This window comes from Otolemur garnettii, unplaced genomic scaffold, assembly GCF_000181295.1.
Source record: "Otolemur garnettii isolate 467f Iridium unplaced genomic scaffold, OtoGar3 scaffold00161, whole genome shotgun sequence".
NCBI lineage: Eukaryota > Metazoa > Chordata > Mammalia > Primates > Galagidae > Otolemur > Otolemur garnettii.
In genome coordinates, this window is record NW_003852556.1 from 660950 (window position 1) to 677623 (window position 16674).

The window sequence follows — 16674 nt, forward strand, 5'->3', positions numbered from 1 at the left end:
CCCAGGCCAGTCTCAAACTCTTAGCCTCAACACTCCTCCTGCCTTGGCCTCACATCCTGGTATAACAGGTGTGAGCCACCTTCTTCACTTTTGAACACTTTGAGCAAGTGCCCAAGTGCACCTGCTGGCCTTCCGGCCCATGGCATGTGGGTTAGAAGCCCAGTGGGAGGGGGTGGCTTTCTATCAGGAGGCTGTGAATGTTGTCAGGTAATGCAGCGTGGTGTTCTAGGGGGCTAGGACTGTCTTCATTCAGAAAGAATCCAGGACACCCAGCAAGAAAGTACATGAGTGTGGCCTTGTCACAGCTCTGAATGTGGGGTAGCTCCTGGGTGCAGCTGGACATGGGGTAAGTGAGCCTTTGTCCACCTACTACAGGGGTTGTGGTCACAGAACACAGCTCAGTGCCACCCCCAACCCTGCACAGCTGGCATGGCGAACCTGAGAGGTACTGCAGCTATGCCCAGTCACACTCACCACCCAGTGCCTCATCAAACAGAGGGTCATGGTGACAGATGAGACAGCAGTTCACTCCAGATTCACTGACAGTCACCACAGGCGCAGTGCCCTCTGCAGAGGGTGGGCTCCTCCAGCCCTCCCTGGAACGTGCAGAGAAGGCACTTGGAGGCTGCCACAGCCCATCAGGGAGGATTCGCCTAGTCAAGAGGATTCCTCCACAGCCTCTGAGCTGCACTTCCCACAGTTGTGGGTGACCTATGCACACAGGAGGGTGTCTTTGAAGGCTGTCCGAGGGCTGGCTGCAAGCCGTCGTGCTACACATACCTCAGGCCAGGAGCTTCCTGAGTGAATAAGGTGATACCCTCCCTGGGCGGTGTTTGGCAGGGATCCTGTTTTCTGCCTTGCTTGGTGATGCTTTAGCTCAGCCCTGCAGTTGGGTCAAGAGTTTGGGGTCTGCTAATAGTGGGCTTTTACTTCCTCAGAATTGGTGCTTTGTCCAAAGGTTAAGTAAAGATCAGAGACAGAAAAGGTACACAGGCCTTTGGGTTACTTCAAAACTTGGGGTTCACAGACTGTGAAGGACTCATTAACATGAAGAGCTATGGAAAAAAACCAAGAACCTCCCCTCAAGATCAGCAGCCCAGGCATTTCACCCGCTGAGTGGCTGTTGGCTGGAGGAGTTGTCCTCTCCTGGGTAGCCACTGGCAGTCCCCAGGACTGTGTCCTTGCCCTGGACACCTGGCCTCCCCCAAACTACTCTTCACCTGTGGAATACTGTGGCTTTCTCACCCCAAAGTGGGGATCACAGAGGAGAGTGCTGTCCACATCCAGGATTATTTCTGACTGGCACCCCACTTCTCTATAACCCCAACTTCCTCATGGATATCCTGGGCCCCAGTGCAGGCAGAGCCAAGGGACACCTAGGCCTGGACTGCTCATAGCTGCCTGCAGTGGGCTCGCCTTGGGGGCTGCGGTGGGAACCACTGAACCACCTGGAGGACCTGCCCACACAGCCGATCCTCCCTTAACATAGTTGAGGCCTATGGCCTTTCCTCTGTCCATCTGCTGGTCTGAAAAGCTAAGGCAAAAACATGTTGTTATTTTAAACTAATTCTCTTTCCCTTCCAGAACATATTTTCAGAACCCGGAAGCTTATCCATGACGACTGTGAACAAGCTACGTGAGAGCTGCAGGGCCAGGCTGCTGGTGCAGGGCTGAGCTGGCCCAGGCACTGGTGATGGAGCTGCACCAGTTTTTACCACCTTCCTTTTGGGCTGTAAATACTTGATGTCACTGCACTTTAGTTGTGAATTTTTTATTATAAAAGAGTAATTTAAAATGATGTCATTCTGCAACCTTTGGGTTATTAGCTATGAAGTTGTTTCCAAAGAAAAACTACTTTTATATAAAATATGAGGGGCATACGTTTGTATATAATAAAATATGTCAATAACTGTGAGTTTGTCATTTTCAGCTTCTCAGACAAATGAAAATTAAAATCATAGCGGACGGTCACTGGTCTAGCATGATGTACACACTGCCCTCTTCTCTCTGTGGCACTGGCTTTACATGAGGCTTGTACATGTAACCAGAGATTTCTCCTTAGACCAAATGGAACAGACAAGCATGGATGATGGAGGGAATGAGAGTCGGACCAGGAACGTTGGTGTGGCCAACTCATCTTGGGCCTGAGCTGGGAAGGGACGCCCTCAGGGCTCAAGGCCCTAAAAGCAGTGAGGCCTCCAGGTGAACAAACCTGCCACAAGGCAGAGCTGAATTCCCTAGAGGCCAGGCTGAGGCTGCAGGAATGCACTGGGCACAGGGGAGAAGCAGGTGGGACATAAGCTGGCCTACCCACGCCACCCCGAGACCACCTACCCTGCTTAGCAGTAGGATTTGTACATTCTCTTGAATTTCTCTGAATCGCTTTTTCTTTTAGCACAGTTTCCTGCAGTTTCAGACTCATCTCTATACTCAAACTAGTCCTATTCCTGCTTCTGTTTTGTGTCGCCACCCCACAGAAGCCAGGGCCTTAAAGGTGGATAGGCCTCCAAAAGCCACAGCCAAGGGGAGGTGGTCTAGAAACGACACAGGGCAGACACACCCAGCAGTGGCCTGGGGGGCTCATCCTTACCTCTAGCACAAGGCACACAGGCCTTGTCACCAAAGCACCCACAACTCCTGGGGATGCACCACCAGTAAAGCTGGGTCAGGACTAGATAATGCGCCAATGCCCCAGGTCACGACTCCTTGTTCCTGGAAGGGGGCAATGACAGGGTGGGCCATAAGGCCAGCCTTCCACCACAACTTCCTACACTCAGGCAGCTAAGGTCCCACAGCGTAGCCACCTGTCCTCTGGAACACCCCTGGCTGGTGCCCACTACCTGGCATGGCCTCGGAAGCCCCTATCACAGGTGTGTGGCCCCAGACCTTTCCCCATCAGGCTTGGCCTAGGGCCTCCAAAGCTGTTGCCAGTCAGGCTCCAACACAGGCCACTTTTCAAATGTTCTTCACTCCTGGGATGCTATAAAATCCTGAAACCTCTGCAAAGGCCTGAGCACTGGCACTGACCCAGGTCCTGACCCAGGTCAGGCACAGAGGAACCACAACCATTCTGGCTCATCTGCACTATCCAGACTAGAGAGACTGACAATCTGGGAAGCACCTCCTCAACTCACTGTGGGACCTTCACAATGTCACCGATACCAACCCTGCTCCTGATCCCGCAGTCTGCAAAACTGCACAGGCAGCTGGAGCCTCAGAGCCACCCAACTGCAGGCTCTCATGTGGTCAGCAGGTTCTGGGACACGACCCTGGGGAGCCACAATCTCATGTCCTGAGACTCTGACCACAGTCTATGGATCCTGACTGTGTAGGGTTTTGCTTTTTGCTTAAAAACAGCAAGGTTACATCTTAGACCTAAGTTCCCACCTTGGAAACTCCTAGCACCCCCCGCGGGGTGGGGCCCATCTTCCTGGAGAGAAGGACCATGGTGGGCTGACAGTGTGGCCCAGGGGAGCAAAGGTTGCCTCTCTAAAGGGTGCTTGGGCCACCAGGGCCTCAGCCTGAACATTGTGGCTTTTTCTTTAAATACAGGTTCTTAGGCCTTTCACACATCTTCTCAGCAGGTGGAGGAAGCTGTGAGAATACCCTAGAGGGGAGGCAGGGCCTCTGCCTTGGCAGACAAGACACAAGGGCCTCCCAGGAGCCCCGGAAGCCTGTGTACTGACTTTCTCTGCACCTGCCTTCCCTGTTTATGTGTTTCTCAGGACACACTGCGAGTTTGCAGAAGAGACCACACTATGGCTGTGCTGTCAAAACATCTCAGCCAGGTGCAGTGGCTCACACCTGTAATCCTAGTACTTCAGGAGGCCGAGGCAGGCGGACTGCTTGAACTCACGAGTTGAAGACCAGCCTGAGCAAGAGCAAGGCCCCATCTCCACTAAAAATAGAAAAACTGAGGCAAGAGGCTCACTTGAGCCTGAGTTGGAGTTTGCTGTGAGCTTCGATGCTGTGGCACTCTACCCAGAGCAACAGCTTGAGACTCTGTCTCAAAAAAAAAAAAAAAAAAAAAAAATCACATCTCTTCAAACCACCACCCAGAAAACCGGCCACATCAACTTTCCCCAAAACCAGCCTACGTGGGGCAATCCACCCCACCTCCCCTAACATCACCTTCATCTCTCATCTCGGCTGAAAAAAGGACAAGGTCTAGACAAAAAGACAGGTTTTTATTAGCATTGTTACAGGCAACGCGTCACATGGAGCCGGTCCTCAGTGTACAACCCACCCAAGCCACAGCAGATAAATCAGGAGTGAATTATCTATCATTGTACACAGCGCAGAAAGGGATCACCCTGAATGCCAAACAGAAGACTGAAAACCACTTTACAAAAAAAGTAAATAAAAACAACACCTATTTTTATATTTAAAAAAGTGCCAGCTCTTGAGTGGCAAGATGGAGACACCAGAGGACACTCCGAGTGCCTTCCCAACACCCGCTGCTGCCACCCAGGGCCAGGCCCTCCTGGCCTTAAAGCTTAATTTAAGCATTCCAGGTGTTCATCTTTTGAAGTACTTCTGTTTCAAGATTTTTCGTCCCTACTATTTTTAATTTCTTAAGCGCATCAGCCTAACAATTAGCCAACCTTCACAGGTCCTAAGCGTGAGGACCAGAGAATGTCCCTTGTGAGGCTTAAATCTGAGTAAAGAGTGAAGAACCAAACACCAGAATCGTAAAGTGTCAGATGATAGTGCAGCCAGGGCCGGCTGAGGAAAGCACTCTTCTCTCCCTCAAGTTCTACTTTGGTAAATATTAACATTACATTTAACCAGTTAGCAAAATATTTAACCCAGTTAGCAAAATTAACACCGTCATTCCAATAGTTACTCTTTTGTGCATAGTAAATGTTGCAAGATGAACTTCACATTTGATAAAGCAGATTTGAACAACAGTGTGCCTCCCGCCAACACGCCCTCAGCCCAGGGGGAATACAGACCCTGCGGCTGCCGTCTGTGCAAGCAGCAGCCTAAATCGTCTGATAGCCAGCGTGGCTCCTCTTCCGGCCAACGAGGTAGGCAATGAGCACTGTGAGGACCAGCCCAGCCAGGGCGCCCCCCACGGCCACTGGGATCAGCATGCTGTCCTCGTCCAGCAGACACTCCTCCACTGAGAAGGTAAGCAGGCACCAGCCCTGTCACTCCTGCCAAGCCACTACCCCCCAACCCTCCTCCCTTAGCCAAGCAGAAGGGGAGGCCAAGGTGGGAGGTGCCAGATCCAGGTAACCATCCCTCAGGGCATGTGACAGAGGCAGGGATCACAAGGGTGACTTCTCCCCCATCAGAACCCACAGCCACCACTCATTGTGGATGCGGCCAGTCAGGTGTGCTGCGTGTCTAGAGCCTATGGGCCCTTCTAGAACACGGAACATAGCAGGTAACATTTTTACATTCAACTCTAAATGGGAACAGAGCAGACAAACACCATTTCCTAAAATCACTACCTTATTCACACATGGCGTCAGGTGTCTGTATTTGTAAAGGGCAATTTTCTCCAAATCTCTTCAAATGGGAAGAGCAAAGGAAAGAGGATCCTCCCCCTAAAACTCCCCACATCCAACATAAGAGCTGTTCAGTGTCCACAGTTAGAGTCTGAAGTGCTCTGTCATCACCATCTCCCTAAATGCTGGCCTCTGTGCTACTCACCAGATCCAAACTTGCCACCTTCCACCTTGAAGGCCTGGACCCAGACTTTGAAGATGTTGACAGAAAATGCCTTTGTGACCTGAATACGCTCCTCGGCATTGCACTTGTAGGAATTGCCCAGGGTGGCCTGTAGTGCCATCAGCGAGCCATTGGAAGCTGTGAAGTGGGGGTCTACAAGGCACATGAACATCTGATTACTGGGGGCACTTGGAGTGGGATGGGGAGGCCGTAAGAACTGTGAGCCTCACCTCGAGCGTCAGCAAGAATCATGCTCAACTGGATGTCTTGCAGGAAAAACCGGGTAGAATTTGCATTCTTAAAAAGAAAGAGAAAATCTTTAACCACTTAGTACATTCACACATTTATCACCAAACTTGAAAAGCCATTTGGTAGTAAGTCTGAATTCTGTATTATAAGAACACTACAGAACAGTCTATAAAGAGAACTGGATTCTCTGCCAAAGATGGGGATTCCCAGAGTACATGCTCAACAAGAAAACCTTTCCTGAAAGGTATAGGGAAGCAGGATATAAAGAAAGGTACAGTTTATGACAAGAGACTCAACTGTAATTCACTGGCAAAGCATTATTTAAAGAATCTGTAAGGCATTTATATCTTCATCTATTATTTTGCTAACTTTGCCTGAGGTTCTTCCCAGACAAACGCAGCAGGGCAGTGATGTCTGCAACCAGGAGATCGAGCAGCCTCGCAGCCACAGGGCCTGGACCCTGCATCCCTCTCCCTTCTGCAGCCAATGCCCAATGCAGAAGTGAATGGTATTTGTGAATGGCTGAGGAAGAGAAGGCTGAGGAACCAAGCAGCCACTATAGAGGGAAAGCAGACAAAAGTGAAGCCCCCTCGGGCAGCCCTGGCCCATTGTGCTACAAGTGCAGAGGTCATGGCAGATAGCAAAGGCAGTGGAGTCCCCAGAGGGACAAAGACCTCAGAGCCTCTCACCATCCCAAACTGGAAGACCAGGCGGGCAACGTCCTCGCTCCACAGGTCCAGGGTCACTAGGTTGGAGCTGCAAGTCCCATTGGCCCAGGTCTTACTCGGGTTGATGTTGAACACTCGAGTCACAGTCTGCATAAGGAAGGCAAGCAGGTTGCCACTTCAGGCTCTGGGTCCTCTACACTCTTGAAAAATCAAGACAATTCTATAACAGTAGATTCAGGCCCACATTCATTTTAACCAAACCCAGAAGGAAGAAAACAAAAGTCTGTACTAGGTAAAGACTTCCAAATTCCAAAACTAATTTTTCCCACTACTTATTGCCACTTTCAGAATACTGTGTCCCTGCGTGGAGGTGGGTGCAGTGCCCAACACTTGCTCTGCCCTGAATAGCCACGTGCTACAAACTGCCTCAAGCCATGCCCTCCTGCAGCCTGAGGCCTGCACCACTCGAGAGAAACCACACAGCCTCAAGAGAGACAGTGCCTGCCTAGGAGATGCTAGGGGAACTTAGGTGCTACCAGGTCAGCAAACTTTTTCTGCAAAGTGCAAACAAACATCTGGGGCTTTGTGGGCCAGGTGGCGCCTCTGCCGTCATGCAGTGTCTCTGTCACAGGAAGCAGGTGTGATGACGCCAGCAGTGGGGACATCTGTGTTCCCAAGAACTCACTAAAAAGCTACCAGCTCCTGTGCTATGACTCGCACTCTACCAAGCAGGGCCCCCAACACAGACCTGAGCTAGCAGGAAGAACTGCAGCCCCTACCTTGTTGTCCCTCTGCTCGTAGGTGAGGTTCAGCTGCAGCCCCATGCTGGCCAGCAGGCAGGTCCCATTGGTGCCATTCACACTGTAGTTCTCCACTGAGGGGCTCTCGGGTGCTGGCGAGGGGCTGGGTGGCACAGGCGGCACTGTGGTCGGGAAAGGCCCATCCTGCTTGCAGCGTGTCTCTGCAGGGACAGGGACAGGGACAGGGACAGGGAATTACGCTGTCACAGGGAAGAAGTTCAGAGTCTAGGTCCTTCACAGCCCTCAGCAGTTAGAGAACCAAATGCAGAAGTCGATGGACAGCCTGTGGCAGCAGAGCAGCTCAGCCTCCCACATGCCAACACGCAGCTCAACAGTGTCCACCACACCCTCCTCTTCCCACTGTGGGGCTGAGAAGACCCAGATGTCTGCTCACCCACACGCCACTTGATATGGGGATGGTGGGGGTGATTTTTTTTTTTTTTTTTTTTTGAGACAGAGCCTCAAGCTGTCCCCCTGGCTAGAGTGCCATGGCATCACGCTCACAGCAACCTCCAACTCCTGGACTCAAGCGCGTCTCCTGCCTCCGCCTCCCAAGTAGCTGGGACCATAGCCTCCCACCACAATGCCTGACTATTTTTTGGTTGCAGCCATCATTGTTGTTTGGCGGGCCCGGGCTGGATTCGAACCCGCCACCTTCGTGGTGTATGTGGCTGGCGCCTTAGCCACTTGAGCCACAGGCGCTGAGCTGGGGGATGATTTTTTGAACCATCGTCAGTGCCAAGAACCTCTGTGCTGGAAACATCCCAGCCAGGACACCAGCCGCCTCGGGGTTTCATGTGGGGAGGTCATAAGGACACAGGCAGGTGTCCTCCATCGGGGAAAGGTACAGCAGCTGACTGGGTAGCAGCCCCAGGCAGTAGAGCACCATCCACAGCAGGGCACGCACCCAAGGTAGTGGGGAGCATGCTGAGCACTGTGAACCCACCAAGATGGTTACAACTAAACTCACATTCAAAATCAAGGCAGACTGAAGCAAAAGAAGAGCCACTGCGCATTCGGATGGACACTGGCCCTGCAACATTGTCAAAGAACCACTGAGCATTTGGGATAGACACTGGGCCCTGCAACACTGTCAAAGAACCACTGAGCATTCAGGATGGACACTGGGCCCTGCAACACTGTCAAACACCACCTGCTAACAACCTCGGAAGAGGTTCTTTCTTTTACCACCTTGTTTCTGTGGATAATCAAGTTCTGAGTAACAACTACACAATTTCCACCCAATTTGATCCTTTCCACACCTCTGTAAGGCTGAGTCATAGAAAACTGGTGTGCTCACAAGTGTTCACGTCTCAAAACCACAAGGAAGCTCCATTTTAACTCTGTAACTCTTTTCCAGTTGCTAATTCCCACCTTCCCACCCCACCTACTGGGGAAGAGAAAGAGAGAGAGAAAACTTCACTCACATGGTATTTCACAACCTCCCAAAAGTTCAGCTTACTCAGGACGCTGTCCCTAGTGAAGACTGTACAAAGAGGACCCCACAATAACTGTTCTCAGCTCTGAGAAGGAGGCAGACACCACTATGGAGACGTCTGGCCCCAGGATGTGCTGACACGTCCCATGCCCACTACCCTTAGGCCAAGCAGCAGGCTGACATCACAGTTGTCCTTTTAAAAACAGAACACGTGATCATGTGTAAAAGTTAAATGCACACCAAACCAAAACAGGCCAGTCTTCTAATTCCAGTTTAGACAGCCACACAACTAGACTAATTTGACAATATTCATAACCTATGATCCACGCAACACATTCATTTTCCTACGTTATTTCTGTAAAGTAGATTAAAAGAGGCCACTTTTGAGCCTGAGCGTTGTGGCTCACCCCTGTAATCCCAGCACTCTTCAAGTCCTTGAGCTCAGGAATTTGAGACTAGCTGAGCAAAAGCAAGACCCTATCTCTACCAAAAATAGAAAAATTAGCTGAGTGTGGTAGTGGGCACCTGTAGTCCCAGCTACTTGGGAAGCTAAGGCAGGGGGATTGCTCAACCCCAGGAGTCTAAGGTTGTAGTGAGCTGTGATGACACTGCATTCTAGGCAAGGTGGCAGAGTGAGGCCCTGTCTCAAAAAAAAAAAGATATCACATTGTAAATAGGAATAACATACTGTTGGGTCTAACCGCCAGTCAGAAAAATTTTGGACTTTAGAAATCTGTGTGGATAAAATGCCCTATTCCTTCTACCTGAATTACCAATGCAAAACCCACAAACCCCCACACAAACCGGTATTTCTTCCTTCCTTCTTTAAACACACACTAAATACCCAAGTCCTTCCTGCCCTGGGTCACAACCGCAAACAAGGTGAATCACGAGGAAGCTCTGAGACTGAGCGAGCCACAACACAGATAACCAAACCAATCTGCAGACTGCCCTTAGGAAGTATATCAAAAGATAAGCGATGTTTTAGCCTCAATTCCTTCAACTTAAGGTGGACTAGGAGGGTGATACTGGTTCCAGCAGAATGAAAAACAATACTGCCCAATTGGGCAGGAGGTGGGATGCATTTATGATAATGTGTGTTTAAAAGCAGTCTCTTAACTTTTAATGGTTATATAAGCTATTTGCTTAATTCTACAAGCACTCATGTTATCCAACATTAAAGATAACAATATGAAGAAACCCAGATACCTGGGCTGGAGGCCCACCCCATGGGGCATGGTCCTTTTTTGGAGACAGAATTTGTAATTCTAAGCACTCTTGGAAGCTGAGGTGGGTGGTTTGCTTGAGCTCAAGAGTTTGAGACCAGCCTGCGCAAAAGTGAGACCCTGTCTCTATTAAAAATAGAAAAACTAGGCTCGGCACCAGCCACGTACACCAAAGCTGGTGAGCTTGAACCCAACCTAGGCGAGCTAAACAACAACTACAACAAAAAATAGCCGGGCATTGTGGCAAGTACCTGTAGTCCCAGCCACTTGGGAGGCTGAGGCAAGAGAATCACTTAAGCCCAAGAGTTTGATGTTGCTGTGAGCTGTGACATCACAGCTGTCAACCAAGGGCAACATAGTGAGACTCTGTCTCAAAACAAGAAGAAAAAATAAAAAGAAAGAAAGAAAGAAAAACTAGGCTCGGTGCCTATAGCTCAACTGGCTAAGGCGCCAGCCACGTACAACTAAGGTGTCGGGTTCGAATCCCCAGCCCAGACCCGCCAAACAATGACGGTTGCAACCAAAAAAATAGCCGGGCGTTGTGGTGGGCGCCTGTGGTCCCAGCTACTTGGGAGGCGGAGGCAGGAGACTCGCTTGAGCCCAGGAGTTGGAGGTTGCTGTGAGCTGTAATGCCATGGCACTCTACCCAGGGGGACAGCTTGAGGCTCTGTCTCAAAAAAAAAAAAGAAAGAAAAACTAACTGGGGGTCATGGTGGGCACCTGTAGTCCCAGCTACGAGGGAGGCTAAAGAAAGAGCTCTCAAGCCACCAGCAGTTCTCGACCCACAGGAACCATATTAAAGGGCTACAGCATTAGGAAGGTTGAGAAACACTGCTCTAAGCTACCTAGAGCAACAGAGTGAAACTGTCTCAAAAACTAAACTAAACTAAAATAAATATATACATACACACACACATATACTTAAAATAACTGATCTGGGATATTTTTCTTGAAGCTGCTTGCAAATTAGTTAAAAGACACCAAAAATAGGCTCAGCGCTCATACATAGCACAGTGGTTACAGCACCGGCCACATACACCCAGGCTAGAGGGTTTGAACCTGGCCCAGGCCAGCTAAACGACAACTACAACAACAAAAAACTAGCCAGGCATTGTGGCAGGCACCTGCAGTCCCAGCTACTTGGCACACTGAGGCAAAAGAATTGCTTAAGCCCAAGAGTTTGAGGTTGCTGTGAGCTATGACACCAGAGTACTCTACTGAGGGCGACACAGGGAGACTCTGTCTCAAAAAAAAAGAACATAAAAAAATGTTAAGTCCTGTGCACAAAAGTGCCTGGGGGAAAAAAGAAATTAGCACAAGAGAAAATGAAAAAGTAAATGACTTTTTTTTTTTTTGAGACAGTCTCATCATGTTGAGGTTCATAAAGTGCTGTGGCATCACAGCTCACAGCAACCTCCAATTCTTGGGCTTAAGCAATTCTCTTGCCTCAGCCTCCCAAGTAGCTGCAACTACAAGCGCCCACCACAAAGCCCGGCTATTTATTTTTTGCCATTGTATTTTTAGCTGGCCCGGGGTAGGTTCGAACCGGCCACCTTCAATGTTCTGTGGCTGGTGTCATTACCAATGTGCTATGGGCACCCAGCTATAAATGACTGCAACCTCAAATCAAACTCTTGGGCTTAAGTGGCTCCCTTGCCTCAGCCTCCCAAGTAGCTGGGACTGCAGGCACCCACCACAATCCCTAGCTATTTTTTTGTTGTTGTCATTGTTGTTTAGTTGACTTGGGCTGGGTTCAAACCCGACAGCCCTGGTGCATGCAGCCAGCACCCTAACCACTGAGCAACAGGCACCAAGCCTAAATGCCTTAATTCTAATAAAAATATTTTAAAGCCATCTATGTTCACAGTGGCATATGTGGTTATCGCAATCTCCTATCTGTAGGGAAACTACTAAGTCCCTTTAGTTGCAAAGTAACATTAGTATCAACCACTGTCAAAAACAGAATCAGCAGGACAAGAAATGGGGGAGATGCCGGGTTTTCCAGGACTTGGGCTCTTTCTATGACTCAAGCCTTGTGGATGCAGACAGCAGCTCCGGGACACACTAACTATTGAGCTTTAAAAAACTAATTTGGGGGTGGCGCCTGTGGCTCAGTGAGTAGGACACTGGCCCCATATACCAAGAGTGGCGGTTTCAAACCTGGCCGCAGCCAAACTGCAACAAAAAGTAGCCGCACATTGTGGCAGGCACCTGTAGTCCCAGCTACTTGGGAGGCTGAGGCAAGAGAATCACCTAAGCCCAAGAGGTGGAGGTTGCTATAAGCTGTGACACCACGGTACTCTACCAAGGGTGACAAAGTGAGATTCTATCTCTAAAAACTAAGAAAAAACTAATTTGGATCCCAGTCTACTGAGGCTCAAGACACACACACACACACACACACACACACACCCCGCCCCGCACTCCAGGGAGCACCACCGTGTAGCCACCTGCATCCCTTCCACTGACTGTCCTTCCACATAGGCCACAGGAGGCCAAGACCCAAACTGGAGCAAAGCAAGAACTTCTTTTGGGTAGTGTGGGGGGGAGGCGGGGGGGGGACAATATGTCAGCAATAAAACCTCAGATTCCTCCACCAACTTAGGGGGTCACTTTTTGTTTTGTGGTTACTGTTTCTTAGCAACAGAGGCCCAGCCTACTGAAGTGTTAGTGCAAAGGACTCGGCTTCAAAGGCCTGGAGCTACCCTTTCCCAGTGAAGAGGATACAGACTCCCTGGGCCTTCACTGCCAATCTCCCTCGCCTTGGCCTCCCTAGAATGAGAGGAGGACTGACAGCCAGCCACTAGGACACAACCAGCTGGTGGAAGGCAGTCAGGACACCCCAACTCCCTCCTCACCCAGTGGGATTTACTAACACAGTGAGTGCTCCCAAGTCTTCAGCTGCCCCATTACAAGTCCCCACCCATTACCACGTCCTTAGAAGCCCAGCCTCTGGGCAGCCCTACACCCAACAAGGCCACACCAGGACACTGGGCTTAGTTGTCAGGAAGACAGCCTGTTTTTTTATTTTTTCCATGTTAGTATGTTCTACATTAAAATAGGAACTAACATGTGGGATTTGGACAGTGGGGGAGGCAGGGAATATACAGGATCAGACTAATTTTGCTATAAACCTAAAACTACTCAGAAAAAATAAAATCTATCTTAAAAGAAATCATTAACATTAAAAAAGCACAATAATGCCCAGATATAGTGGCTCACCCCTGTAATCCCAGCACTCTGGGAGGATGAGCCAGAGTGACTGCTTGAACTCAGGAGTTCAAGACCAGCCTGGGTAAAAGCGAGACTCTGTCCCTAATAAAATAGAAAAACTAGCTGACCCTGGTGGCGGGCACCTGTACACCCAGCTACTCAAGAGGCTGAGACAAGAGGATCGCTTAAGCCCGCAAGTTCGAGGTTGCTATGAGCTAACACACCACAAGACTCTACCCAGGGTAACAGAGTAAGATTCTGTCTCTAAAAAACAAAAACAATCAACCAAATTAAAAAAAAAAAACAACACACAAAAAGTCTCTCTAGCTCTGTAACACCCCTATTTTTAATCCAGAGAATATACCTACCAAACTCACGGCTGTCAAGATCTTTGCTGACCCCTACCATGAAGACCCCTACCAAATGGTGCCATTCCAGAGCACCATTCAGGCTGTGGGGCCAACACCAGGGTTGGCTGAACAGTGTTTGCATCCAGATGTTCCAACTTCGTCCTCTTTTGATCTAGAGACAACACTGATGCAGCCCGCTAGGTACATGGAAATTCAGAACCATGAACATGAATGGCCCTAACATCTGTTTCTCTACCTCCTGCTCCCTTCCACACTCTGCTCAGCTGAAGTCACCCTTAGCTCTGGCTGAGGTGAAGTTTAATAAGCACAGATGGACCCCAGGAGAGGCTGCCAGACAGCTGTCCTCAGACCAGCTGCACACACAGAAGCCCACCACCCACAGTCCCTCTGCAGCCTGCTCGTCCCAGTTGGGCAGGCACAATCCCGCAGAGCCCTCTGAACCAGGCTGTGCAGTGGGCAGTCACTCACACGCCCGGAAAGGGGCTATTGCTACAGCTCCTGGGTGCTTGTGCAGTCAATAGACCCACTCCAATGTGAGCTTCCTTCTGCACCCCACATGGCCCGGTAAAATCTGTTTTCCCAGTCACACCCAAGTTGGGATTCCTTTTACTGTCACTAATGCTCTTCCCCTCAGGTCAAAGGAGACGAACTTTTGCTATAAAGTGACAGTAAATATCTTAGACTTTACAGGCTGTGGCTTTCTGTTAAGGCAACTAAATCCCGCCACTGCTAACACAAAAACAGCCACAGAAAATGTGTAAATAAGCGTGGCTATGTTCTTTTATAAAACTTTATTTCTGAACACTGAATGTTTACATAATCTTCATATGTCACGAAATATTCTTTTGATTTGTTGTACACTAAATTTATGAACACAAAAGTGATTCTTAGCTCATGGGCTACACAGAAAATGGAGGCAGGCAGGACGAGTACTATGACACAGGGTTCCCAAACCCCTTGCCCCAGCAGTCACTCTTGGGCTTTCCAACAAGACTACTATAGAATATGGCAAAGCAGAGGCTTCCGCAGCAGCCTATGGAAGAAGACTGTGCTGTTATTATTATCCCCCAACAGCTGAGAAAGCTCACCCTAATGCAAACCATATCCCTTCCCCCTACAAAGTGATGATGACTTATGATCTAGACTGGCAGGATTTGGAGTGAGAGCTTTCTTAACTGATGGTAAAATGATTTAATACATATTTGCTACTTATTCTGGCCAGACACTGGGATAAGCACATTGTGTTAATTTCCTTTTTAAATCTTAACAACTGCCTGGGAATGGTGGTTCATGCCTATAATCCCAGCATGCTGGGAGGCCAAGGCAGGAAGATTACTTGAGGCCTAGAGTTTGAGACCAGTCTGGACAACGTTGTGAGACCTTATTGCCACCAGGGGGAAAAAAAAAGAAAAGAAAAAAGTTTTGTTTTTTTTCTTTTTTAAATGAGCCAGGCATGGTGGCACACATCTGTGGTTCCAGCTACTCAGAAAGCTAAGTCAGACAGATTGCTTGATTCTCTAAATCCAGGGTTACAATGAGTTGTGATAGCATCACTGCACTATAGATGGGGTAACACAGTGAGACATTATCTTTTAAAAATAGAAAAGCAGGTTTAGCACCAGCAGCTCAGTGGTCAGGGCGCCAGCCACATACACCAGGGCTGGCGGGTTCGAATCCAGCCTAGGCCTGCCAAACAATGACAACTACACCAAAAGATAGCTAGGCAATGTGGCGGGTGCCTGTAGTCACAGCTACTTGGGAGGCTGAGACAAGAGAATCGCTTAAGCCCAAGAGTTGGAGGTTATTGTGAACTGTGACACCACAGCACTCTACCCAGGGCAACATAGTGAGACTCTTATCTCAAAAAAAAAAGACTGAAGAGAAATGAGGTCAGCCAGGTGCCTCATACCTGTAACCTCAGCACTCTGGGAGGCCAAGGAGGGTAGATTAAACTCACATGTTCGAGACCAGCTTCTAAAAATAGCCGGGCATTGTAGCAGGCATCACTTAAGCCCAAGAGTTTGAGGTTGCTATGAGCTATGATACCACAGCACTCTACCAAAGGCAACAAAGTGAGACTCTTGTCTCACACACACACACAAAAAAGAAAGAGAGAGAGAGAAATGAGGTCACCTACAGGCACTATAGTCCCATAGTCAGACACAGTCAGACACCAGATGTCGAGGGTCAATGTCTTACCTCCCTTGCTGAAGTTGTTGTTCGAAAGGTATGCCTGGATGGTGGCCTCACGGAGAGTGAGGCTCACATTGCCCATGTGCACCTGGGTGCCTTTAACACATCTGTATTTTTTATCTATGTCTGCCTTGATGTCAGTTATGGATTCCACAGTCTTGGCATCTGGATCCAAAAAAGAAAAAAAAAAAAGTCATAATTTTGTCCAATTCATAGTCCTTAGTGAAATGTAATTTTAGATAATCTTCTAACCACATAACTGGTCAGTTTTGGCTCTTACCTTTGAAGCTTGCATTGGGGAAAATAAGTGTGTCTGACAAGTTATACACAAAACTCAGGAGCTGGACACTGTAGCGGTCTGCATCTCTTGTGAAATTGAAAGTCAGTTCATGTCCTCCTCCAAAAGCAATCACAAGACGGGTGTCAGAAGTGTTCTCTTTACCACAAGAGCTGCTGTTTAACACTTTTGCAGTTGGTGGCAGGTCAAAGCTCACATTCTAGAAAAACACAATTACGATAAAACCTAATTAGAATGTAGATTATTTTTAAAAGGGGGGGGGTCTCGGCACCCATAGCATAGTGGTTATAGTGCCAGCCACACACATCAAAGCTGGTGAGTTCGAATCCAGCTCAGGCCAGCCAAACAACAATGACAACTGCAACAAAAAACAGCTGGGCTTTGCAGTGGGTGCCTGTAGTTCCAGCTACTTGGGAGGCTGAGGCAAGAAAATCTCTTAAGCCCAAGAGTTTGAGGTTGCTGTGAGGTGTAATGCCATGGCACTCTACCGAGGGTGACATAGTGAGAGACACAGTGAGACTCTGTCTCAAAAAAAAAAA

General features: G+C 49.0%; 2 protein-coding genes across 2 annotated transcripts in view; one reads left to right on the forward strand and one right to left on the reverse strand.

Annotated features, from left to right (window-relative positions):
* The window catches only part of GRTP1 (growth hormone regulated TBC protein 1), a 30794-nt gene extending 28884 nt beyond the window's left edge, over positions 1-1910 (forward strand). The window contains exon 8 of the mRNA XM_003799983.3: positions 1585-1910. Within this exon, the coding sequence (XP_003800031.1) occupies positions 1585-1674 (90 nt within the window). The 3' untranslated portion in view covers positions 1675-1910. The remainder of the gene's footprint in view (positions 1-1584) is intronic.
* A 2258-nt stretch (positions 1911-4168) lies between these two features.
* Positions 4169-16674, reverse strand: part of LAMP1 (lysosomal associated membrane protein 1) — a 17450-nt gene continuing 4944 nt past the window's right edge. The window contains exons 3-9 of the mRNA XM_023519195.1: positions 16118-16334; positions 15844-16002; positions 7376-7557; positions 6618-6743; positions 5910-5976; positions 5662-5832; positions 4169-5125 (exon numbers count right to left, since the gene is read on the reverse strand). Of these exons, the coding sequence (XP_023374963.1) occupies positions 4986-5125; positions 5662-5832; positions 5910-5976; positions 6618-6743; positions 7376-7557; positions 15844-16002; positions 16118-16334 (1062 nt within the window). The 3' untranslated portion in view covers positions 4169-4985. The remainder of the gene's footprint in view (positions 5126-5661; positions 5833-5909; positions 5977-6617; positions 6744-7375; positions 7558-15843; positions 16003-16117; positions 16335-16674) is intronic.